This window comes from Ctenopharyngodon idella, chromosome 14, assembly GCF_019924925.1.
Source record: "Ctenopharyngodon idella isolate HZGC_01 chromosome 14, HZGC01, whole genome shotgun sequence".
NCBI classification, from domain to species: Eukaryota; Metazoa; Chordata; class Actinopteri; order Cypriniformes; family Xenocyprididae; genus Ctenopharyngodon; species Ctenopharyngodon idella.
The window spans coordinates 30,583,062-30,605,299 of NC_067233.1; the positions used below are offsets into that span (position 1 = coordinate 30,583,062).

General features: G+C 40.5%; 1 protein-coding gene across 1 annotated transcript; it reads right to left on the reverse strand.

The window, feature by feature from the left end:
* Positions 1-429: 429 nt before the first annotated feature.
* On the reverse strand, positions 430-19,025 carry rell2 (RELT like 2). The gene is made up of 7 exons (XM_051860962.1): positions 18,510-19,025; positions 13,965-14,018; positions 10,001-10,079; positions 6,683-6,745; positions 6,519-6,582; positions 6,035-6,214; positions 430-2,348 (listed from the first exon to the last, which is right to left on the reverse strand). The coding sequence occupies exons 1-7, from the start codon at positions 19,023-19,025 to the stop codon at positions 1,658-1,660; spliced, it is 1,647 nt and encodes a 548-aa protein (XP_051716922.1). The 3' UTR covers positions 430-1,657.
* Between the last annotated feature and the right edge of the window lie 3,213 nt (positions 19,026-22,238).

Here is a 22,238-nt window from a genome sequence, read left to right on the forward strand (position 1 = left end):
AATATTATGATATAATTTTCAGTTCCCCTGTCATCAATAATGTCACACTTTGTATTGCACTATTTTATGTTATGCTATGTTTGTTATCAGCATCATGGTAGCAATAAAGCCTGATTGGATTTGGTTTTGTCAACTTAAAACTAATCACATAACCCTGAGTTTGTTCAACATCATGGTATAGGCCCCTGCATCTCTGCCAGCCATCTATTTAGCTGCCTTGTGTCGTGTGACCGAATTTGGAACGTATGTGTTGTTAAAAGTTTGGAGAGGATCTTCTGGGTAATGCAGTGTAAGGAGGGACTGAAGACAAAAAGACAGAAAGAGTGATATGTTTGCAAAATATTTAAAATTCTGATGCACTATTTCTAGGTCATCGAATGTCAGTACATTTTTACCATTGAGCACAGTAACAAGGCTGGCTGACATGGATAGTGTAAAAACTTTTTTCAACTTTTATTTTAATATTTTATTTTCTATTCTCAAAAACATACACAGGTATACAAAAATTGTACTGAAATGGGAAAAAATGGACTTAATGGAAACCAAGGAAAAATGTCATACATGGGGTAAACCGAGTACAGTTGTAGCAATTTTTGCTTTTTACTGCACAAAGACTGATCAGAATGAAAGTGATTTTTGTTATGAGATGAATTTATCCGTCTATCACCAACATATGTCAAAAACCTACATATATAGTTCTTATTTAGCACTATTAATGCTTGAAGACAAGGAGCACTTTTGTTACATCTATCAGTTGTAACACTACCTCAGGACTTGCTACTAGTCGTGTAATGATACGACAATCTCAAACAAATAAAACTTTTCTAAAAGATTTTGTTACTATCTTTGCAAAACTTTGGCAAATCCAGTGATTACTTCATCCTCAAAAGTGAACTGATAAAAACACCTATGTGCAGACTAGATATTGATAGACTGAAAAAGTGTTTTCCAGTTTTATGTGCAATATGCATCAGATTGTTATAGCGAGACGGACCGTGGCGGCGACGTCTGAGGCTGAGACTACTTCTCTATACTGTATCTCTTGCTCCATATTAAAATGCGCTTTACAGAGAAAGAATTTTAGAGGTAAGTGGTTAATAAGTAATGTTTGTCCCTCTTCTTTTCAGTGATGACTTTTCAAACTTTTAAAACCCAGAAATTTCAGCTATAATCACACAATTGCCCATGACATCAAATGTATTTTGGCATTCTGACAACTGATGAAGCCATCTGGATGAGTGTTGAAATGTCTTTAATAAATAGAAATGTTCATATTTCTATTCATTGATGACCTGCATAACTGACAATCTTTGTTTTGCATTCTTATATACATGACACAAGTTTAAATAGTTCCCCTATAACTCAATTGAGTACAGTGTTATTTTAATATGAGCTATGATTGCCCACTGAATTAAGCTGCTTTCTAAAGATGTGAACAGAAAAACACCAAATTGTCAATATATTTTTGTGCCGTTGCTTTTCGATTAGGCCCATCATATTTATAGATTTAATATGCAATTAATTGAGAACAAAGTGTATTTTTGGTAAAAGCAGTGTTGTGGCAAATTACAAGTTTTCCGTTTTCTGAAGTCTCACTCTCAATAAAGAATTGTCTGACCATCTTATAATTTTATTATGTTATGCTTGTGGGGCTGAATCATATCTGCTGATTGTCTGTACTCTCCTGACTAACTTGGCCAGTCTTAATGTCCTTGTGTTTTGTCATATCATCTCCTCTATAGTCAGCAGCGGCTGCAGGTGGGATGACAGTCTCTTCCGTAGTTCGTACAACCGAAAATCTAGAGCAGCCATTAGAACTATCAGGAACAATCTCGGTTGTGTTTGTGCTTAATTTGTCTTGCGATTTCACATATGAAGTCGCTTCACCAGCCTTTTCGTTCTCTAGGCTGGTCTCCTCTAATTTACTACCAGAGCCTTTATTTGATTTTTCATCTAAAGCTGTTTCATCAGTGGGAGACAGCACAACTGAGCTCAAGCCTTCTTCTAGAGAGACAGATAACTGATCAGCAGTGGTTGATGCCTCTTTGTCCTCCTCAAACACTTCCTGTCCCCCTTTGGTCTCCACAGGATTACCAACCTTATAGAAGCCGAGCAATGTGACACTCTTCTTCCGTTTGCCTCCATTTGGGACTTTGCCGTTGGTTGCTCCAGTGTCTTTGAACATGTTGCGGATGTTGTATTCCTCCTGATGTTTTTTTGAAGTGTCTTTAAATCCCGCCCTGCCATCAGAGAGCGTTGTGTCATTTGATGCGTTTCCTGGCTTAGAGGTAGGAAGATTCTGTGAACCTTGAAGGCTGTTTCTTTTCTCCATGTGGGTGACACGAAATCTGTGAATTTGAAGTAAGTGTTTGTTAAGTCAGCTTGGCTGTATTCTGTCAATTTTGCAAATAACACAAATATTAATTATAGTCAAAAGTCTGGACACACTTGACAGTTTATGTTTCTCATTATCCCAAAATGCTTTTTTGACCTAAAGATTAACACTTAAATGCTTAAAATTAGTTTTTAGATAAATTTTAATTACGCTTACACATGAATTTATTTACAAAACTGGATCAACATTATCATGTTCAATTTTTTTGTTCATATTCATTCAAAATACATTAAAATGCAATTCATACATTCGCTGATTTGAATAAATTCATTTTGATATTCATTTTGATTCATATTTAGTGTATAAAATAAAAAATGTCAGGGTGTCCTGTCCCAATATTATAATAAAGAAAAAAGCAAACTTCTTTAAAAGAAAACCTTAGTAAGTAGGCTATAGCATATTTATGGCATCTTTTATTATTATTATTATTATTAGAAAAAAAAAGGAAAAAAAGAAAAATTAAAAATGAATGAAATGAATAGCGAGAACCCCTGCTGTCCCTCGTGATTTTCTATCAAGGTCAATAAGTCTCTTAAAATAACAGAAAAATGTATCTTTTATGAGAAGTTCAGTGGTAAATGTCACGTGTGACTCCCCAAACATATAATTATATATCTATATTTATAAATAAATTATATTTATAAATGTATAAATTCATATTATTTGTAAAAAAAAAAAAAAAAAAAAAAAAATTTATTAGGGTCCAGTCATTTATTTATATATAGCACTTTATACCATTTAGATTCAGAGCAGCTTCGCAGTACCAAAAAGAAAATAACTGTCACATGTCTGATCTGTGTTTCCCTCCTTCATTGTGTTTTTGGTTCAGTCCTGTGACCTAGTTTCCCTCTGTCTGTTTGATATGTCATTATAGTCACCTGTGTCCTGTTAACTCATTAGTCCCTTTGTTTGCCCTGTGTACTTAAGCCTTCTGTTCTCCCTTAGTCTCTGTCCGTTATCATTGGTAGTACTGTGGTTCTCTCCTATGTTATTCCTGGTTCCTGAATATTTTGAGATTAAAGTCTGCCTTCTGCCTTATTCCTCATCATGAGAGTTTCTATAATACCAAGAACCGTAACAGAAGAACGGACCAAACCGAAAATCAGCATGGCTGCACCTGCTGTGCTGCTGCTCTGCTTTGAGCAGGAGAAGCTTTCCCTTGAGGCTCACACTTGCGCATTCCTCGACCTGGCGTGCCTTACCTCATTCCCTGACTGATTGTTCAGTGTCTTTTTCCACACATACCTCATCACGGAGACAAAGGCACACCTGCCTGGTGTGGGACCTTGGGGAAATTTTGCAGAATATGCGGAGTGGGTGTTGGTAAATTGCGGCTCAGCATACACCATCAGCCCTGCTGAGGATGACATCACCATCAGCCCCACTCGAGTGGTGCCAGAGACCAGACATCCACCACTGACAGACTGTGGGGACTGGCCCGCCTCGATGGACAAGCCCGAACCAGAGAAGAGTTCGGAAGGAGTTATCGCCTCAGAGCCCGCTAGAGTCTGACCAGGTGCGTGAGCCGGCAACATTGTGCATTGTAGAGGGAGTGATTGTGGAGCTTGAGGATTGGGAAAAGAGCCCCGCCCACAACACCACCACTGTGGATGAGATGTCAGCAGTCTCTGGCTAAATCCCAAATGGCACATTTCTATGCACTTTCGGTCTTGTGGACTTACAATGGCTGCCGCGTGCGCGTGAGTCCACGAGACCGTAGGCCGTCCCATTCATCATTTTAGGTTTCAGAAGGGTGCCTTTGACTCCGCCCTGGCTCATCGTCCTGACTGGTCTCTGGACCACCACCTGGCTTCTCCTATTCCTCGTTCCTCACTGGCTCCTCCCACCTTCCACTCCTCCTTGGACAGTTTTATGTTCCCTGGACTCTGTTTTATTTTCTTTTGCTCCACGCCCTCCACCAGAACCCCTGCCCTTCCTCCTCCGTTGAACTCTCCTACTGTCACATGTCTGATCTGTGTTTCCCTCCTTCATTTTGTTTTTGGTTCAGTCCTGTGACCTAGTTTCCCTCTTTCTGTTTTATGTCATTACAGTCACCTGTGTCCTGTTAATTAACTCACTAGTCGCTTTGTTTGCCCTGTTTACTTGAGCCTTCGGTTCTCCCTTAGGGCCTGTTTATACCTGGTCACTTCATGCGTTTTCTCTGATCGGATAGCTATCCGATCCTGAAAAGACCAGGTCTAAATGCCTTCCGAAATGCATTCGAGACGGATATAAATCCGATCGCTCAAACCACTTCAGGAGGTGGTCTATGACGCATTCCAGTCAAAACTGAACAGGTCTAAATGCATCTGTTGTTGAAACCACATATGTAAACTTAACTCCTCCCAAAAATACTAAAATAAATGTGTGAGAGCGTGTTATAGGCTAAATAACATATTATAGCCAGATATGACCGCGCTACTGCATCACGCATCGCCACAGATGAGCAGCTGAGTATCTCTTCAGAAAGATAACGCACAAACTGCAGCAAATCAAAGTGAAAGTAAGTCGCAGGCGCTCAAAACACAATCATCTTCATTAAAAGTAATGAGACTAAATGATCTTAGCATTGCTGCTGCCGCGCTCTCTCCTATTGCGGTCTTTGATTTTGAAATTAGCTGATGATCAATAAAATGCAGCTCATATTTGTTGCTTTAGGTGACGTGAACTCCATGAAATCTGCATATAGCGCGGGAATTGAAGATCAGATTTATATCCATTTTGCGGAGACACATTTATGTAGTCAAGTGTAAATGCAATCGTTTTTATAAATCCGATAGCTATCCGATCAGAGAAAACGCATAAAGTGACCAGGTGTAAACAGTCTCTGTCTGTTCTCGTTTGTAGTACTGTGGTTTCTGAGTAAGTACATAAGTTCCTGAATATTTTGTGATTAAAGTCTGCCTTATATAATTATTCCTCGTTGTGAGAGTTTCTAAAATACCACGTAACAATAACAGTGTTAATGTTGCAGAATTTATCAGCTATGAAATTACTTTAATTTTAGCTGTAAAGCAGCTCTACAGGAGAAAATAGTGTCATTATAATAGTGTCAGCAGCCCAAATTCTATCAAGTGACAGAATGGAGAAAAGAAAAAGAAAAAACTTTAGGAGAAACCAAGCTCAGTCTGTTGGCCAGTTCTAGAACTGGCCTTTGTAGGGGAGGGAAAATATATTACGTTTTTCATTTTACTTAAACCTTTTGAAATTATATTTAAAGATTTTCAAAACCATATGAAACAGTAATACAAAGAGAACATGTATTTTAAACAAAATATTGTAAAGATTTTCCCTTTCTTTATTGCTGATACTCTTGTCATACATCTAATATTTACATTATTATTTTTTTTTTTTAGTCCCAGTGTCCATTATACATGTGAACTCCTGTAATGCTGTTTTTTTTTTTTTTTTTAAATGTACAAACTATGCACCTCTAGAATCTAGGATTCTATTCATGTTTGAAGAAGCTCAAATATACAACTGTTTCGATTCCACATTTTTGGTCATGTTCATACTTGCGTTTGTGGTATTTCATGTTTTTGAAGACTTTAGCATTTCTCTAAAATGTGGAGCAGTAATAAAAAATGAGTGTGTCCATTACTGAACCTTTTTGAATGGTAACAGATAAAAGAGTCTCACCTTCCCACAGAAAACACAGTCTGTTCCGCTGGCCGAGCTTTGCTTCTAGCCACACGGCTTCTGCGTCGTGTTTTTAATATATGTCCTTGCATACAGTGGACACAAGAGCTAATTTCACCACCCAGATGAATTGTATGATGGTGACGGGGAAGACCACCTGCACTATCTTTGTGATGTAACCTGGTTAGGAAGAAAGAAAAAAAAAATACTGAAATGGCCACTGTTCCTCTATTACATTTGCATTAGTTCAGTTCAGTCAGTGTGTAAATTAAGTGACACATCTACATGTCTTTGCTTGGCCTACATCATTGTGAGGTATGTAGGGCCAATGTACTAAAAAAATAATTTTTTAAATATCTGAAAAAAAAAAACTGGAAGACCTTAAATAATCTCAATGTATGCAGTCCACCAAAATGTAGTGGCTGGTGTTTTTGGACTATTGAACAAAATAAATATTTAAAAATCACAAATATAATGATTATACCGTGGATCGTGATGCTCACAAACATTTTGGCCAACCAACATGTCTTTGAAGGCCTCCATATTGGCTGTGACAAAAAATAGCAAAACAAGTGGTGAAAATCATTTAAATACATGACCAATAAAATAGTAAATTCTGCAGAATAAAACAGAACAAATTATCTGTACCTTCATTCTCAATGATGCATTTCAGAATTTGTTCCACAGTGTCTTGACTGTCTTCTGATTCATCTAGGCAAAAACAGTTTTCTGATATTTAATTATGGTAATGATTACATTACAAATTGGATGAACTGAGCAAAAACATACTGTGTATTTGTTCAGTTTAAAGGGGCTATATGTAAGAATTTTCACGTATTTTCACTTTATGTAATGCCAATGTGTGTATCTTGTAACGAAACTTAAAAACGAGACCATCCCCGACTTTCTAGGTTGTTTATGAAAGCCTGTAGAATGACTCCAATGTGAAGGACTCGGGCTGGTTTCCTTGGGAAAATCCAAAGGATTTGACAGTTATGCTCCCAGGAGACTCTCTTCCGTTCTACGACACGTGAAAGGAATGCTTATAGAATATTCAGGATAATGCCAAAAGAGCTATGCTGTACTGTAATGTCAATGTGTCATGCAAAGAAAAGGGATTTATTCAAACTATAGTTTCATATAGCCAGATCTATATAGTCTGTAGTCTCAAGTATACTTTTTAATCAAACCAGGGCCGGCCCAAGCCTTTATGGAGCCCTAAGCAGAATTTTATTTGGGGGCCCCTTGGTTAAAACAACTTAAGATAAGCAGTATCTTCTTATATAAATAATAAATGTAAATGTACAAAACGCACAATATTAAATTAAATACTTAAATAATGTCATAAAATGAACAGATCAGATGGACCTGTAACAAGATAACAATAATAAATGAATTAACATTAAAGGAATAGTTCACCCAGAAATGAAAATTCTGTCATTTACTCACTCTCAAGTTGTTTTAAACCTGAATGAGTTTCTTTCTTCTGTGGAACATAAAAGTAATTTTGAAAAATGTGGGTAACCAAACAGTTGCTGGTCACCAGTGACTTCCATAGTATATTTCTTTCTATGAAATCAATGGGAACCAGCAACTGTTTGGTTACCCACATTCTTCAAAATGTTCAGCAGTAGAAAGAAATCAATATAGGTTTGGAACAACATGAGAAAGAATGAATAATGACAGGATTTTCATTTTTGGGTGAACTATTCCTTTAAGAATAAGCAGCAGCATGTTTACTATTAGGCTGCTGTCACTTTAAGAACTGCACGCATCTAATAAAAAGACAAGTATACAATTTTCTCTCAAATGGTTACTTTCAGTTTCGACATAACCAACTGTGTTAATGTAAACCTTATGTGTATTTGACAGTATTAGCGCAATCAGACAGGCACTGTTTGACAGGCTTTTAGTGTGCGCGTGCTTCGGGTCTACGCACTCAGAACAGTACGTGAATGAAATGTTCAACCGCAAGGCTTTAAAGCACATGCAAATAATGAATTTTTGTGATTATGAATAAATGTAGTGTCCTGTGAGTGTAACTCTACCGTGGCATTAAAGGGTTAGTTCACCCAAAAATGAAAATTATGTCATTAATTACTCACCCTCATGTTGTTCCACACCCGTAAGACCTTTGTTCATCTTCAGAACACAAATTAAGATATTTTTGATAAAATCCAATGGCCCAGTAAGGCCTGTATCTCCAGCAATAACACTCCCTTTTTCAATGCCCAGAAAGCTACTAAAAACATATTTAAAACAGTTCATGTGACTACAGTGGTTCAACCTTAATATTATAAAGTGACTAGAATACTTTTTGTGTGCCAAAAATAACAAAATAGCGACTTTATTCAACAATATAGTGATGGGCGATTTCAAAACACTGCTTCATGAAGCTTCGAAGCTTAACAAATCATTTGTTTCGAATCAGTGGTTCGGAGCACATATCAAACTGCCAGAGTTACATGAACTATTGAAGTTTCAAAACACTTTTGACGTAACGAAGCCTTGTTTACTGAAATATTGGGATTATGATGCTCTGAACCACTGATTCAAAACAAATGATTTGTAAAGCTTCATGAAGCAGTGTTTTGAAATCACCCATCACTAGATATTGTGGAATAAAGTTGCTATTTTGTTATTTTTGGTGCACAAAAAGTATTCTTGTCGCTTTATACTATCAAGGTTGAACCACTGTAGTCACATGAACTGTTTTAAATATGTTTTTAATAGCTTTCTGGGCATTGAAAAAGGGAATGTTATTGCTGGCGATGCAGGCCTCACTGAGCCATCGGATTTTATAAAAAATATCTTAATTTATGTTCTGAAGATGAACATACGTAACCAAAACATTTCTGAGTTCTACATATAGCCCCTTTAAAGGGTTAGTTCACCCAAAAATGTAAATTCTGTCATCAATTACTCACCCTCATGTCGTTTTAAACCCATAAGACATTCATTCATCTTTGAAACACAAATTCTTTTTAATGAAATCCGAGAGTTTTCTGTCCCACCATTGACAGTCTACGCAACTACCACTTTCAAGACCCAGAAAGGTGGTAAAGACATCTTTAAAGTAATCCATGTGACTCCAGTGGTTTAACCCCAATTTTATGAAGCGCTAGTGCTTTGTTTGTGCAAAAAAACATAATTTACAAAATATTAAAGTTTTATTTACAAAATATTAATCTTCAACGTGCGTTCATGCAACAACGTCTGCTCTTGCGTCAACAACACACATGCGTTGTTGTCCTCTTGTGAATGTGCAAAAAACATAATTTACCACTTTATTTAAAAGATATTAATCTCCAACACGTTCACGAGAGCATAACAATGCAAACATAGCACTCATGGCACTTCATAAAATTGCACGTAAGGTTAATCTTGCCACGGATCAAGCTGACTAAATTAACTCCCAAGTTAACTGTGTCAAAATGGGCTTTTTGAGTGCTGAGGATTATATCCCTTAAATTATTAATATAAGACTATAAAAGTGACTATTATGTGCAATCTTGCTACTCTGTTTGCAATCTCTTGTCTTATGGCAGTGTATGTTTAATGTGATTGATGATAAACCTTGTTGGCAAAGGTCATTTTTACTAACTTCACTGACCATTGCTCATATAGTCTACATTTAGTACAAAATGTTCTTGCTATTTATTTTTGTGCAAACAGTATCTACCAGTATTTATATAAATAGCATCTACCTTTTTTACACCACTATGTTTTATTAATTATATACACTATAGATATTACTAGATTATATAAGCAAATAATTAAAAAAAAAGTGATGGTGAGGTTCTGAGGGATGTCTTGGTATTAAGCCAAGGAATTTGGAGAGAAATAAAACATCCATGGGATAAAGATACAGAAAATAAAAAGACAAGAAACTATGATATTTAAACAATATGGATTTTGTATAAAACATATGCATGTTTTTCTAAAACAAAGGTTGAAATAACTTGCCATCTTTGTCTGTCCCCAGTTTGTCTTCACAATCTTCTTCATCCTCTTCCTCTTCCAGTTGGCAGCGGTAGCCCTTCGTCTTCAATAAGTGACAGATTAGGAAACCCAGAAGGCCAGTGATGAAGAAGAAAAAGACAAGGAGGAAGATTATGTATGTTGGAGGGGGATCAGGATCACCCACATTGGGTGTCTCTTGGTCAGTCATCCCACTGTCTTCTTTGCAAAGGCAGTTGGCTGCAAATTGGACAAAAGGATGGCAGTTACATTTATACAGCAGGTAATGCTCACACAACCTAAAACTATTTTCCTCTCCAGCATTGAGAAAGTTGTCTTTGTCACGCCATCTAACTCTCTTGGCTCGGAGAGATAATCAGCCACTCAGATCCATCAGGGTATATTTCCTGTTAGCAAGTACCTTTATCTTGCCATCCAGGCGTGTTGTGAGAGGAGCTCAGCCCACACCCTCTGTTTTCACTCAGCGACCGATATACGTTGCAACTTCAACAGCCTGCAAAACATTTCTCATTCTGTTGTTTTAACATTCGAGTCAATTCAAATTATTCATGAATGACTGCCATAAAAGCCAATGGAGTAACTTTTGGGGTACAGTGTATTTTCACCCATTCCCATGTCCATTCACAAAAACAACAGTTTAAATGAGGCAACTGGATTGATATTGGGCTTGCTAGCTTACTCCTATTGCAGTTTATGTGTGTTTTACCAAATCTAGCTCTATTTTAATATTCTAGTATGAAGGTCCACCCCTAAACATACCAGTCAGGGGTGTTAGGCAGAAAATTCATATGAATTAGCCACCTATGTGCCAAAACGTAAAATAGTTGCGCTACATTAATAGTTATAGTTATATAGTGCCATGAGATTGTGTTGGGGTCTACAAATAACAGCCCTTTTTTTTTTTTTTTTTTACTGCAGCATATAAGTAGAGCAACAGTATAACTGCAACAGCATTGACAGCACTGTGAATCGTATTGTGTATTGCCTTTAATAATGCCTATTGGGTCCCACTTTATATTAGGTGGCCTTAACTACTATGTACTTACATCAAAAAATAAGTACAATGTTCTTATTGTGTTCATAATGTATTGCAAAACACTTTAGCTGCTATTGAGGTGGGATATGGGTAAGGTTAGGGACAGTGGTGGTATGGGTGGGTTTAAGGGTGGGTTAGGGTCTAAGGGATGGGTCAACAGTGTAATTATAGATGTTATTACAGAAATTAATTACAGATGTAATTACATACAGGTATTTTTTTAAATATAAGTACAATGTAAAAATATGAATGAACAAAATAAGTGCATGGTATCAAATTATTAATTTTAAATGTAAGTACATAGTAGTTAAGGCCACCTAATATAAAGTGGGACCGGCTATTGTTATTCCTTGATCGGCCATTGATAATTGTTACAAATTTAATCAACCCAACACATAAAGTGTAACTTTTATGTAAGCAATAAGGTACAAGAGGCTGTGCTGTATCGTGAAAAAGTCATGGTTGAAGGGTGTTGAACACAAAAGAAGATATTTTAAAGAATGTCGGTAATCAAACAGTTGAAGGTAACCACTGAATTTGCTAGTATCAATGGCTACCATCAACTGTCTCATTACCAACATTCTTTAAAATATCTTCTTTTGTGTTCAACAGAAGAAAGAAACTCATACAAGGTTTGGAACAACATGAGGGTGAGTAAATGATGACAACATTTTCATTTTTGGGTGAACTATCCATTTAATCAAAAATATTTGACCGCAGAACGCTCAGCCATAGATCATAATCAAGTAGAGAGCTGATGAAATGTTTGAAGTTCTTTTTGTGAACATGAGTCTAGTGCTGCTTTTCCACCATTGGGCCGAACGGTTCTAAGAATGGTAAGGAACGGTTCCAGTTATGTTTCCACTTGAGCCTGTTTCGGCCCAGTATGATTACAAACCGTTCTCGGCCAGGAATTCTCAGCATTGTTGGCTAACCGTAGAATGCGTCTAGTGATGTCCACAGTGTAAAATGAAACCATATCTGGAATAGAATGGTTAAGCAAAGAGAACGGTTTGGCCCGACGGTGGAAAAGTGGCTTAGGATAATATCTTGCATATTATCATTAGTCACATGACATCACAGTAGTTGGCGAGTCACTGCGGTTACACCCAGTAAGTTGCAAAAAGACAGCGTTAGTTTTCAGCTTGAATGCCATAGAAACACATTTAAAATGGGAAAGAGCTTATATCTGTTTGACTGTACAAATAAGTGTAAAAAAAAAAAGAGAAAAAAAAAAGAAAAAGAAATCGGGGCTATCCTTTTTCAGATTATTGAAAGCTACAGAAACAAATGGATCACTGCAATTTGCAGAAACAGCTGGAATCCAGACAACCAAATGTGGATTTGCAGTTGCTGTTTCATGTCATGTATGTTGAATTATTGGGTAAAGTCATACCCTAGGTTATATATTGTATTGGTTAATTGTCAATCAAATATATTCTGTGTAACCATAAAATTTTTGTCAGAATTTATTAAAAAAAACATCTTACACTGCTAAACTCTGTATAGTCTGCCTCATGGTAACAGCTGACCGTTATCCAGATAACTTTACAGTTTCTACAAAATATATTGGGGAAACAAATGGATATTCTGGTCCAAGGATTGAGTCAAATTTATTTGTTTATCATTTCACAATACACATTGTTCAAAACATTTTTTTTTTTTTTTTTTTTTACATAAAGTCATAATGCTATGTCTATAATGCCTTACTGCTTTTAGGGCTGGGTGATATGATGATAAAAATGATATGTGATCCTTTGGATTTAGATCTAGCTATACTGTATTTTCAGTGTTATCAAGCAGATAAAGCGTTCAGGCTTTGCTGTGCGTATTTTTCTCTGCATCAAAATCAGTTACGTATAAACGTAAAAGAGAACCTGATTCCTAGCCACATGTCAATGTCCACTAGTTCTTTGGTAAGTTGTTAAGATCACTGTTTCGTTCAACTGCCTTTAATTTCAGCAGGTAATCATTTGTTTTACTCTGTAGTTCTTTCATTTCCCCCTACTAGCGCCAGCCAAGTTCCGGATGTTTTGCCACTCAGTCCGACTGAGAGGGCATGTTCTGGCGGGAAAGTGATATCAGTGCATAACCTTTATTGATGACTTTAGCATCAGGTAAATAAAAATAGTGTTTTTTGTGTGTTTAAGCCTTTACCAGTAGCCAGCTCATCTGACCCAAAGTCATTCTGTGGAAATTGCTGAATTAGTTATGACATTGGATTGATTTACAAAGCGTGGCCACTATTCAATATAGAGGAAAGCTGGTAAGCATGAGAGAGCTACTCTGCAGTATGACTCAGCATTCTCATGACCTCTACAACCAAACACACACTGATGACACTGCATGGGTTATTCTCATCCTCAAATCATTGAAACTTGATCTGTCATCAGCCTAATCTGTTTTAGCCTAGCCTATATAGCCTCTATACCCAACTGTAATTCATTATTCAAATACAATGCATTCAGTCTTTTCACGTTGGTTTACCTAGAACGGTTGTAGACAAAATGACAGGAATGTACAGGAATGTAATCTAATTTCCTGACATATAAAAAAAATAGTGACAACTGCTCAGCTACTGATGGCAAAACGTACTTATACTATGCATGAAACAAGGATAGAAAATGTTTATATTCATGAAATGCTTGGAAATGAAAGTAGAGCAGAGGCACCATATAGACCTGCATACATGAAGAGTTCAACTTTATGATAAACTACTAAATGAACTTATGAAAACTTTGAAAATTTCTGAACTTAACTTGTAAATGCAATTTATTATAATACTATCTATTAAACTGTAAATATTTGTATCAATATAAAAAAAAGACAAATAAAACAGACAAAAGGAGAACATTGTCAATGCAATCAGCCAATACTGAAACAAGGAAACAATGCTTAATAATTTCCTCTCACCTTGAGCGCTTTGTCGATGTTTCCACGAGCAGAGGATGAGCGCACATCTAATAGCTACTCATCTAATATCTAATAGCTACTCTGACTATCAAGAAATAGAAACTATCGTTGTTTTGAGGGGGGAAAAAAAGGGTTACTCTATTCAATGCAACTCAGGTAGTAATAGCCTACCGACAAAGACTGTCAAATGCGTCATTATCACAACTATTCTGTGTATTATTATTTTGACTGTTATTATTATTAGGCAGGCCTCATAGTTCCCACGTTTTTTGCATTTTTATTCTTTTTTGCTGGTCTATGCGCATTTTCGGCGTGCCAAAAATAGTTCAGACAAAATCGAGTCTCGGGAGACTTGAGTTCTGTTGCATTCCGTTGACTTCCCGTGTGAACTGCTTCTGAATGATGCTGACACGCTCGGTTAAACACCTTAACAAAATCAGTGCGATGTTTTTTATTTCTTTACTGGTTACATGAAACGATTATTGTGGCATGAATTCAGCGTGTCAAATAAATATCTTTACTAGCTAATATGCTACATTTCCTAATAACCTTTAAAACTAAGAAAAGTCAGAGACCACATGACATAAAACAGATAGCTACTGCTACAGTTAAAATCACGATATTTTCGAAACAAGAACATTATAATCACATTATACTCAAGTACTCACCAAAGCTTTTAACCACCAAGGGATGAGCTTATGATGCTGCCTTCAGCATGACATTGACGCTCTAACAGCAGCTGCTCAAGCTGCAGTCCGCTACATATTTAAAGGTAGATGACACGTGGGTCCACGTGAAATGCTCTCTGGAACAGGTCTTTAACTTTTGCAAGGATTGAATACATTAAAGGGGTCCGTGTAACGCTTCACAATTCAGTTTTTAAACCATACAGTGTAAATGCAAAAAGCGAACTAACTGTTTTATACTTTATAAAAGCTTTACTGCGTGGACGTTGAGAAGTAGTTTAAAAGGTTAACACAGAAGATGTTATCTGTAACAAAAATATCGAAAATACATACATTAGCAATAGCAGCTGACCATCTGTCAAGCTCCTAAAAGTTCTGCAAAAGTAGGGTAGACTATATGGCTACGGTCAGTCCAAATCCGATTGTGTGAACGGCCAAAAATCATATAAAATGCGATTTTTGCAAATCCATTTCAGTATGACTACTCTGATCGGATTTCACATGGTTTATGTGACTTTCTCACGCCATGTAAAATGTAAACGTCAGACGTTACAGGAAATATGCTGAAAGTCACTGCAGAAACAAGGTTGTGTTGTTGCAAAGTGCTGGACGAGACATGTTTTGAAACCGGCGGAGATGACAGCACAGAATAAAGTCTCCTACATTTCTGCTGCTGCCTCAGAAAACGTACTCGGTTAGGAACGTAACCTTGGTTCCCTGAGATACGGAACGAGTACTGCGTGTGGGGAAAAACTCCTTTTTTCCTCGATACTGAAGCCTTTTTCAATAAAGCAGCGTAACTGCACGGCCATTGGTTCAAACTGGAAAACTTTTTGAACCAATGATGGCGCGGCAGAGCTGCGCGAGCCTATCTAACGCGAGAGTCGTTGCTTGTGACCGGAAGCCCCTTGGTGTGACCGCCAAAGCAGACGAAGAGCTGGTCAGACTGCCGAAACGGCTGTGACCGCTCAATGTAGGTCCTCAATGCCCCAACTGGTCAGAGTAAATCCAACTCTTGCTCATTCGCCGAGGGAGGTAGCACAGAGAGGGAAATGACCTGTGTTTTAAATGGAGTCGAGAGCACTTTAGGGACGTAGCCATGCCTGGGTTTTAGATTGACCTTCGAGTCGTTAGGCCCAAATTCAAGGCATGCAGGGCTCACAGAGAGGGCCTGCAGGTCGCCTACGTGCTTAACCGATGCTAGAGCAAGTAGCAGAGCAGTTTTAAGCGACAGGGGCCGAAGGTCAGCTGACCGCAATGGCTCAAAGGGGGCCCCTTTGAGCGCTCTGAGGACCGTGGAAAGGTCCCAAGTGGGTACAGTGAGAGGACGGGGGGATTCAACCGCCTAGAACCTCTTAAGAAACGCACAACGAGGCTGTTTTGTCCCACTGACTGGCCAGCAATAGGTGCGTGGAACGCTGCTATGGCTGCTACATACACCTTGAGCATGGAAAGGGTGAGGCCCTTGTCCAGACGCTCCTGGAGAAATGACAATATCAGAGATATGTCACACTCAACAGGGTCTTCGTTCCAAGCTGCACACCAGTTGACGAAGACTGACCATTTCTGGGCATAGAGACGTCTAGTAGACGGGGCTCTCGCCTGAGAAATGGTATTCAGCACCGTCCCCTGGGGAGGTTTGCAGGCTCCCATCGAGGGACCACAGGTGCAGAGCCCAGCTCTCTGGCCGGGGGTGCCAGATTGTCCTGTTCGCCTGAGAGAGGAGGTCCTGTCTCAGGGGGATCGGCCACGGGGCTTTCGTTGAAAGCCTGAACAGCTCCGAGGACCAAGGATGGTTCCTCCAGAGTGGGGCCACCAGGAGGACTTTGTGATTGTCTTCCCTGATTCATCTGATGACCTGAGGGATCAGAGCGATTGGGAGAAAAGCATAAAGAAGGAGGCTGGGCCAGTCGTGGGCCAGCGCATCTGTGTCCTTCGAAAAGAAGATTGGGCAATGAGAGTTGTATTCTGAGGCGAAGAGGTCGACCTCTGCCCTCCCGAAGATCTCCCAGATTCTGAGAATCGTCTGGGGATGGAGCATCCACTCGTCCGAGGGAACATTGTTCCGAGATAGCATGTCTGCTCCCAGATTCAATTTGCCCGGTATGTGCGATGCTCTTAGCGATCGCAGCCTGGGCATAGCCCATTCCAAGAGGCACTTCGCCAGTGCACAAAGGCGACTGGATGAAAGCCCGCCTTGGTGATTTATGTAGGACACCACCGTCATGCTGCCCGATCGGACCAAGACGTGGTGTCCCCTCAGGACCGTCTGAAAAGAGTGAAGGGCTCGACTCACTGCTAGCATATCTAGGCAGTTGATATGTAGATGGCTCTCCTCGCTCTCCTCGCATTCGCAGGAGGCCGAGCTGCAAAACCAGGGAGGCGGAAGCCATCAGCCCTAGCATCCTCTGGAAAAACTTCAGAGGGAGACAGCTCTTGGCAAAATTGACCCTGAGTCCTAGGCACTCCAAGTGGCTGAGGAGCACGGATATGTGATGTTTTAGCTCGGTCTGAGACTGGGCCAATATGAGCCAGTCGTCGAGGTAATTCAAGACACGGATTCTCATCCGTCTCAGAGGGGAAAGTGCCGCGTCCGCGCACTTCGTAAAAGTGCGAGCAGCTAGGGACAGCCCGAAGGGAAGGACTGTATATTGGTAAGCCACTCCTTCAAATGCGAATCTCAAGAATCGTCTGTGACGGGGGGCTATCTGGATGTGAAAGTACGCATCTTTCAGGTCCAGTGAGAAGAACCAGTCCCCGGGGCAAATCTGCGCGAGGATCTGTTTCAATGTTAACATCCTGAACTTCCGTTTCATGAGGGAGCGGTTCAGGAGTCTGAGGTCTAGGATGGGTCTGAGACCACCATCCTTCTTGGGGACGAGAAAATATCGGCTGTAAAAACACGATTCGCTCTCTGAGGGGGGAACTATTTCTATGGCTCCCTTTCCTAACAGAGTCATCACTTCAGCACGAAGGACATGAGTGTCGTCCGGTTTTACCAAAGTGGGAACCACTCCGCTGAAGCGCGGGGGTCTTCGGGCAACCTGCAGCAAGTAACCTCGATTTATCATCCCCAACACCCAGCTTGACACTCCGGGGATGGCCTGCCAAGCCTTGGCCCGTGTGAAAAGGGGTTGGATTAGGTTGGTTGACAGACCGCTGTGTAGGGGCCTGAGCACCGATGAGTGTGGAAGAGGAAATTTGCTCTCTTTTTGAAAATGTATGTTTTTTACTTTGTTCGCCATGAGAATGGCGTTTGGCGCAGGCGCAACAACAGTGGGCCCAGGGCGCAAAACAAACATTTTGTCTCCAACACCCGGAACAGAACGGGGTGGCGGGGGAACTAGACAAGGCAGCTCCGGGGGTGGTCCGGCCGCAGCGGGACTTTGCCCCCTCCTCTTCCTTCCTGTTAGATCAGGAAGATTTTGGAGGCGTTGGGTCCAGCGTGATCCTAGGCCGGGGTCCCTGACGTCTTGGGAAAGATGGGTGCTTAGAGGAGCGAGATTGCTGACGTTGCTCCTTAGACGCTGCCTGGGAGGTAGAGGGTGCAGGTTTGCTCTGCTGCTGAGTCGGCGCAGGCCTGGGGCAACTTGAGGCAGTGGCTGAGCTGGAGCGCTTGGGCAGGAAGTGTTGAATGGCTTGGGACGACTTCTGTGCAGCAGTGAAGCGCTCGGTGAAGCCCTCTATGGCTGGTCGAGGAAGGCCACTTTGTCGATCTCCTTGATCTCCATCAGATTAAGCCAGAGATGGTGCTCTAATACGCCTGATGGCCTGGGCTGTAGCTTTCGTGGCACGCAGGGCACGAGTGGGCATCAGTTCCAGACTTGTCCAGGGAATGGAGAAGTTTTGCTTGGAACACCTGGAGAATGGCCATGGTGTGGAGTGCAGAGGCAGCTTGGCCTGCGGACGAGTAGGCTCTGCCAGCCAGAGCAGAGGTCGTCCTGCAGGGCTTGGTAGGAAGGGCCCGTTTGTTCTTCCATCCCACAGCCGCGGGAGGGCAGAGATGAGCAGCCACGTCCTCGTCCAGGGGTGGCATCTGCTCATATCCCTTCTGATGAGAGCCATCCACGGTGGTGAGAACTGCAGAAGTGGTCGTGTGTAAGCGGGCCGAGTAGGGGGCACGCCACGACTTTGTCAGCTCATCGTGCACCTCGGGGAAGAACGGTGCAGAGCGCTGGCGAGGGGCCTGGCGGCGTCCCAGCAGGAACCATTCGTCCAGTCTGCTGCGCGTTGGCTCTTCAGGGGGAGCCCACTCGAGGTTGAATTTCTCAACAGCCTTGGAGAGGACGCGGAATAACTCGGCGTCCATACCTGCCCTGGCGTCGATGGGCTCCAGAGACGGCAGGTGGGCGGGGTCGCCGGCCCATTCCTCCATTTTAGAAGCCAACAATGACATGCTGTCATCGAGCGGCTCGTCCTCAGAACCGCCAAACGAAACAAGGTCACTCGCTTCCACCGAGGGACGCTGTTCGGGGCCGGGAGAACAGGACGGGAGAAGGCTCTCTGGGCGGAGAGAGTGAGGCACACGGGGGCTGAGATGGCGTGAGCTCACTCGTCTCCGAGCGCTGAGCCCCTTTGCCCCACTGTTTCTTCCTTGCAGGCTCGTGGGAGGAAGAGAACGGGAGGGCGCGAGGGGTAGGACCGCTTTCCGTGAAGAAAGCGATCCGCGAGCGCAGAGAGGCGAGACTCATGTTCTCACAGTGAGAACATGTAGTCCGGGTGAGCGCCGCCTCTGCGTGGGAGTTGCCCAGGCAGAAAACGCACTCACCGTGCCCGTCATCCTAATGCAGAGGGGCTCTGCATGTGCCACAGTGGTGGCGCGACATTTGCAACAACGTTGCAGCGCCGTGAAAATGGTGGTTAAATAGCTCTTTTAGAGCAGTGAAAACCACTGGAAATAGCTCTTTTGTAAGTGATAAAAAATGCTGTAAATTGCTCTTTTAAGCGCGCCGGATGGCGGCAGCGGAAGCGCTGAGAAACCGGAAGCGCAAAGCGGGTGGCTCGAGAGCGGCGCTCCAGGGCAGGCAGTCTGCGAGGGTGCCGGCGCTGCAGGCGGTAGGCGAGTCTCGCATATTGTCGTTGCCTCTTCAACGGCGAGAAGCGAGCTGTTCCAGCAGGCGAGAGAAGGCGAAGGCGCTCAGTCTCGAAGTCCAGCGAAGAGAAGCGTCGTCGTCGCTGAAGGAGAAAGATCTGAAATCCTATGGCGAAATGCTCGCTTATATAGCCAGATGCCCCGCCCATTTTGGCGGGCTTTGGCGCGCTGCATCGCCATAGGCTTGCAATAGTTTTCCAGTTTGAACCAATGGCCGTGCAGTTACACTGCGTTATTGAAAAAGGCTTCAGTATCAAGGAAAAAAGGAGTTTTTCCAAGCGGTTGTTGTTTTGTATATTTACCAACGCAACGGTATTGCCATAGAAACCAGTGCAGATATTACACACAAATCAGATCTTAACAGTTTCAATAGGCCTACACAATGTGGACAGTCAATAATTTTAGATCAGATTCTAATCGGATACACATATAATCAGATTTGGACTGACAGTGGGAACGTAGCCTAAGTAATTGTCACACTGTGAACATTTCCGCTCTCATGCAAGTAGGCTACGAACTGACTCTTTCTCAACTCTCAAAATCCTGGCTATGAATAACAATTACACTCTTCAGTCACATAAAGTGTCACATAACACTTTAAACTCCCCATGATAACAAATTAATTAATTATTGATTAAGCTGTAGTATGTTCTGAAGGTATTCCATGACCAGGGTGCAAAATAAGCAAAAGTCTTTGTACTAAGTTGAGCTGAGCAGCTACCCTACCCTCAGGTACCCTGAAAAGTAGACATCGAGAGAAACAAGAATCACACCCAGATAGCAAGGTGACATTGATTCAATGTTGAAATTCCATCAGAATCATCATTTTGGTTGAGATTGAAAATTCAATGCTAAATAATATTGAATCAACATTGAAATTTCAATGCTTTTCAGTGTTGAAAAAGACAACATTGAATCAACGTTGATATTTCAATGCTTTTCAGTGTTGAAAAATACAAACATTGAATCAATGTTGATTTTTGGTCAGCTTCATTTCCCCATGTCAATTCATCTGTCCCCTCATTCAACACTTTATTCACATTAGCATTCATGCTCCCCATGACCCTTCCCTCTAGTCTAGTCCCACAAAAATAAATAAATTAATTAAAAAATAAATAAATAAATACAAATCCTGCCAACTGAAGTATAGATAAACTCCAACCAGTTGGAAGTCAGTGAGATGAAAAAGCTGGACATTATTATTATAATAACGTTACACTCTTTCAACTTAAACAGTAAATTCACATCTACTCAAGCATCTCACCTGCACTTTAAGGATCCCGCGTCAGACGTTTTTCTGACGTCACGACGCACGAGCATCTTGAACTTTCTGCTCGGATCGATCTATTTTCTCGGACTGAAAGGTAGGTTGAACTTGGAAATTTGTTTTACTTTATATATTCGATAATGCAGCGTTTGAATGTGTGTTTTACAGTTAATTAACGTTGTTTGTGAACATGAATAGCCTACTAACGGAATCGTAATTAATCGAATTTAAAATGAATGCGTCCTTTACCGTGTATGCAGCGCAAGATATTTGAAATGCTGTGGGCGGGAAGTGCGCGTGATTCCTGCATTATAATATTGAGTTAAGCTTTTCAATTAATATTTGTCTGTTCTTTTATTTGTCTTTGACATGTTAGCTCTGATTTCATGTGCCCGAAATAATGATCCAAATTTGTTAGTAAAGACATTGTGAGCTAAAGTTACATTTGCCTAACTTGGTGTTTTGCTTCGTCCAGGGAAAAATGTTAGGATATTTTTAGTATAAATCATGATCATGATCATGATTTTAGTAGAAATAGTAGATTATAACAGTAGTATTTGCACAACTAATTAATTGACTTAGCAAACAACTTTCGACCACTAATGCTGTAAAAATGTTTCTCCTCTTAGGACCTAAAGCTTTTTAATGTTGTTTGACAACCGAGGACACTGTGCAATACATGGTAAGTAATTTCTATATAAAAACTGATATAGTTGTTAATGAATTACTAATGTTGGATATGAGTAAAATCCATGTTGTTTATTGACTTGCATGTTATCCTCTTTAACAAACTTTAGACTTGGAATTATCTCTGAAAAATATCTGTTTTGTAATCATTGTTGCTAAAATGCATGTTTGAGCTGTTTTAACTGAAAGTAACTTGCACTGACATCTTAAAATGTGTCTGTGCTATTGTTTTGTCTCAAGATGAACGCCAATAATGTATTTTTTCTTTAGCTACTATTTAACCCCTTTCACAGACAAGGCTTAAACCTAGTCCCAGACTAAAATGCATGTCTGAACTGTTTTAACTGAAAACATATCTTAAAATATGTCACTGCCATTGTTTTGTCTCAAGATAAACAGTTTTCTAAGGCATGTTTATAAAAGCTACTTAAATAATTGAACTAAGGTCTGATCCTGGCTTAGCCTAAGCCCTGTCTGTGAAACCAGGTCTATTTGTTTGTCACATTGAAATGCTATTTTTTACAGCCACTTGTTTTTCCTGA

Excerpts from the sequence above, each read along its gene's own strand:
- rell2 (XM_051860962.1), bottom strand. The coding sequence starts at position 19,025 with ATGGAGGAATGGGCCGGCGACCCCGCCCACCTGCCGTCTCTGGAGCCC. Across the intron at positions 10,080-13,964 it reads ACATCGACAAAGCGCTCAAG|ACGAAGGGCTACCGCTGCCA; the intron begins GTGAGAGGAAAT and ends CACTTATTGAAG. Across the intron at positions 6,746-10,000 it reads ACTGGGGACAGACAAAGATG|ATGAATCAGAAGACAGTCAA; the intron begins GCAAGTTATTTC and ends GTTTTTGCCTAG.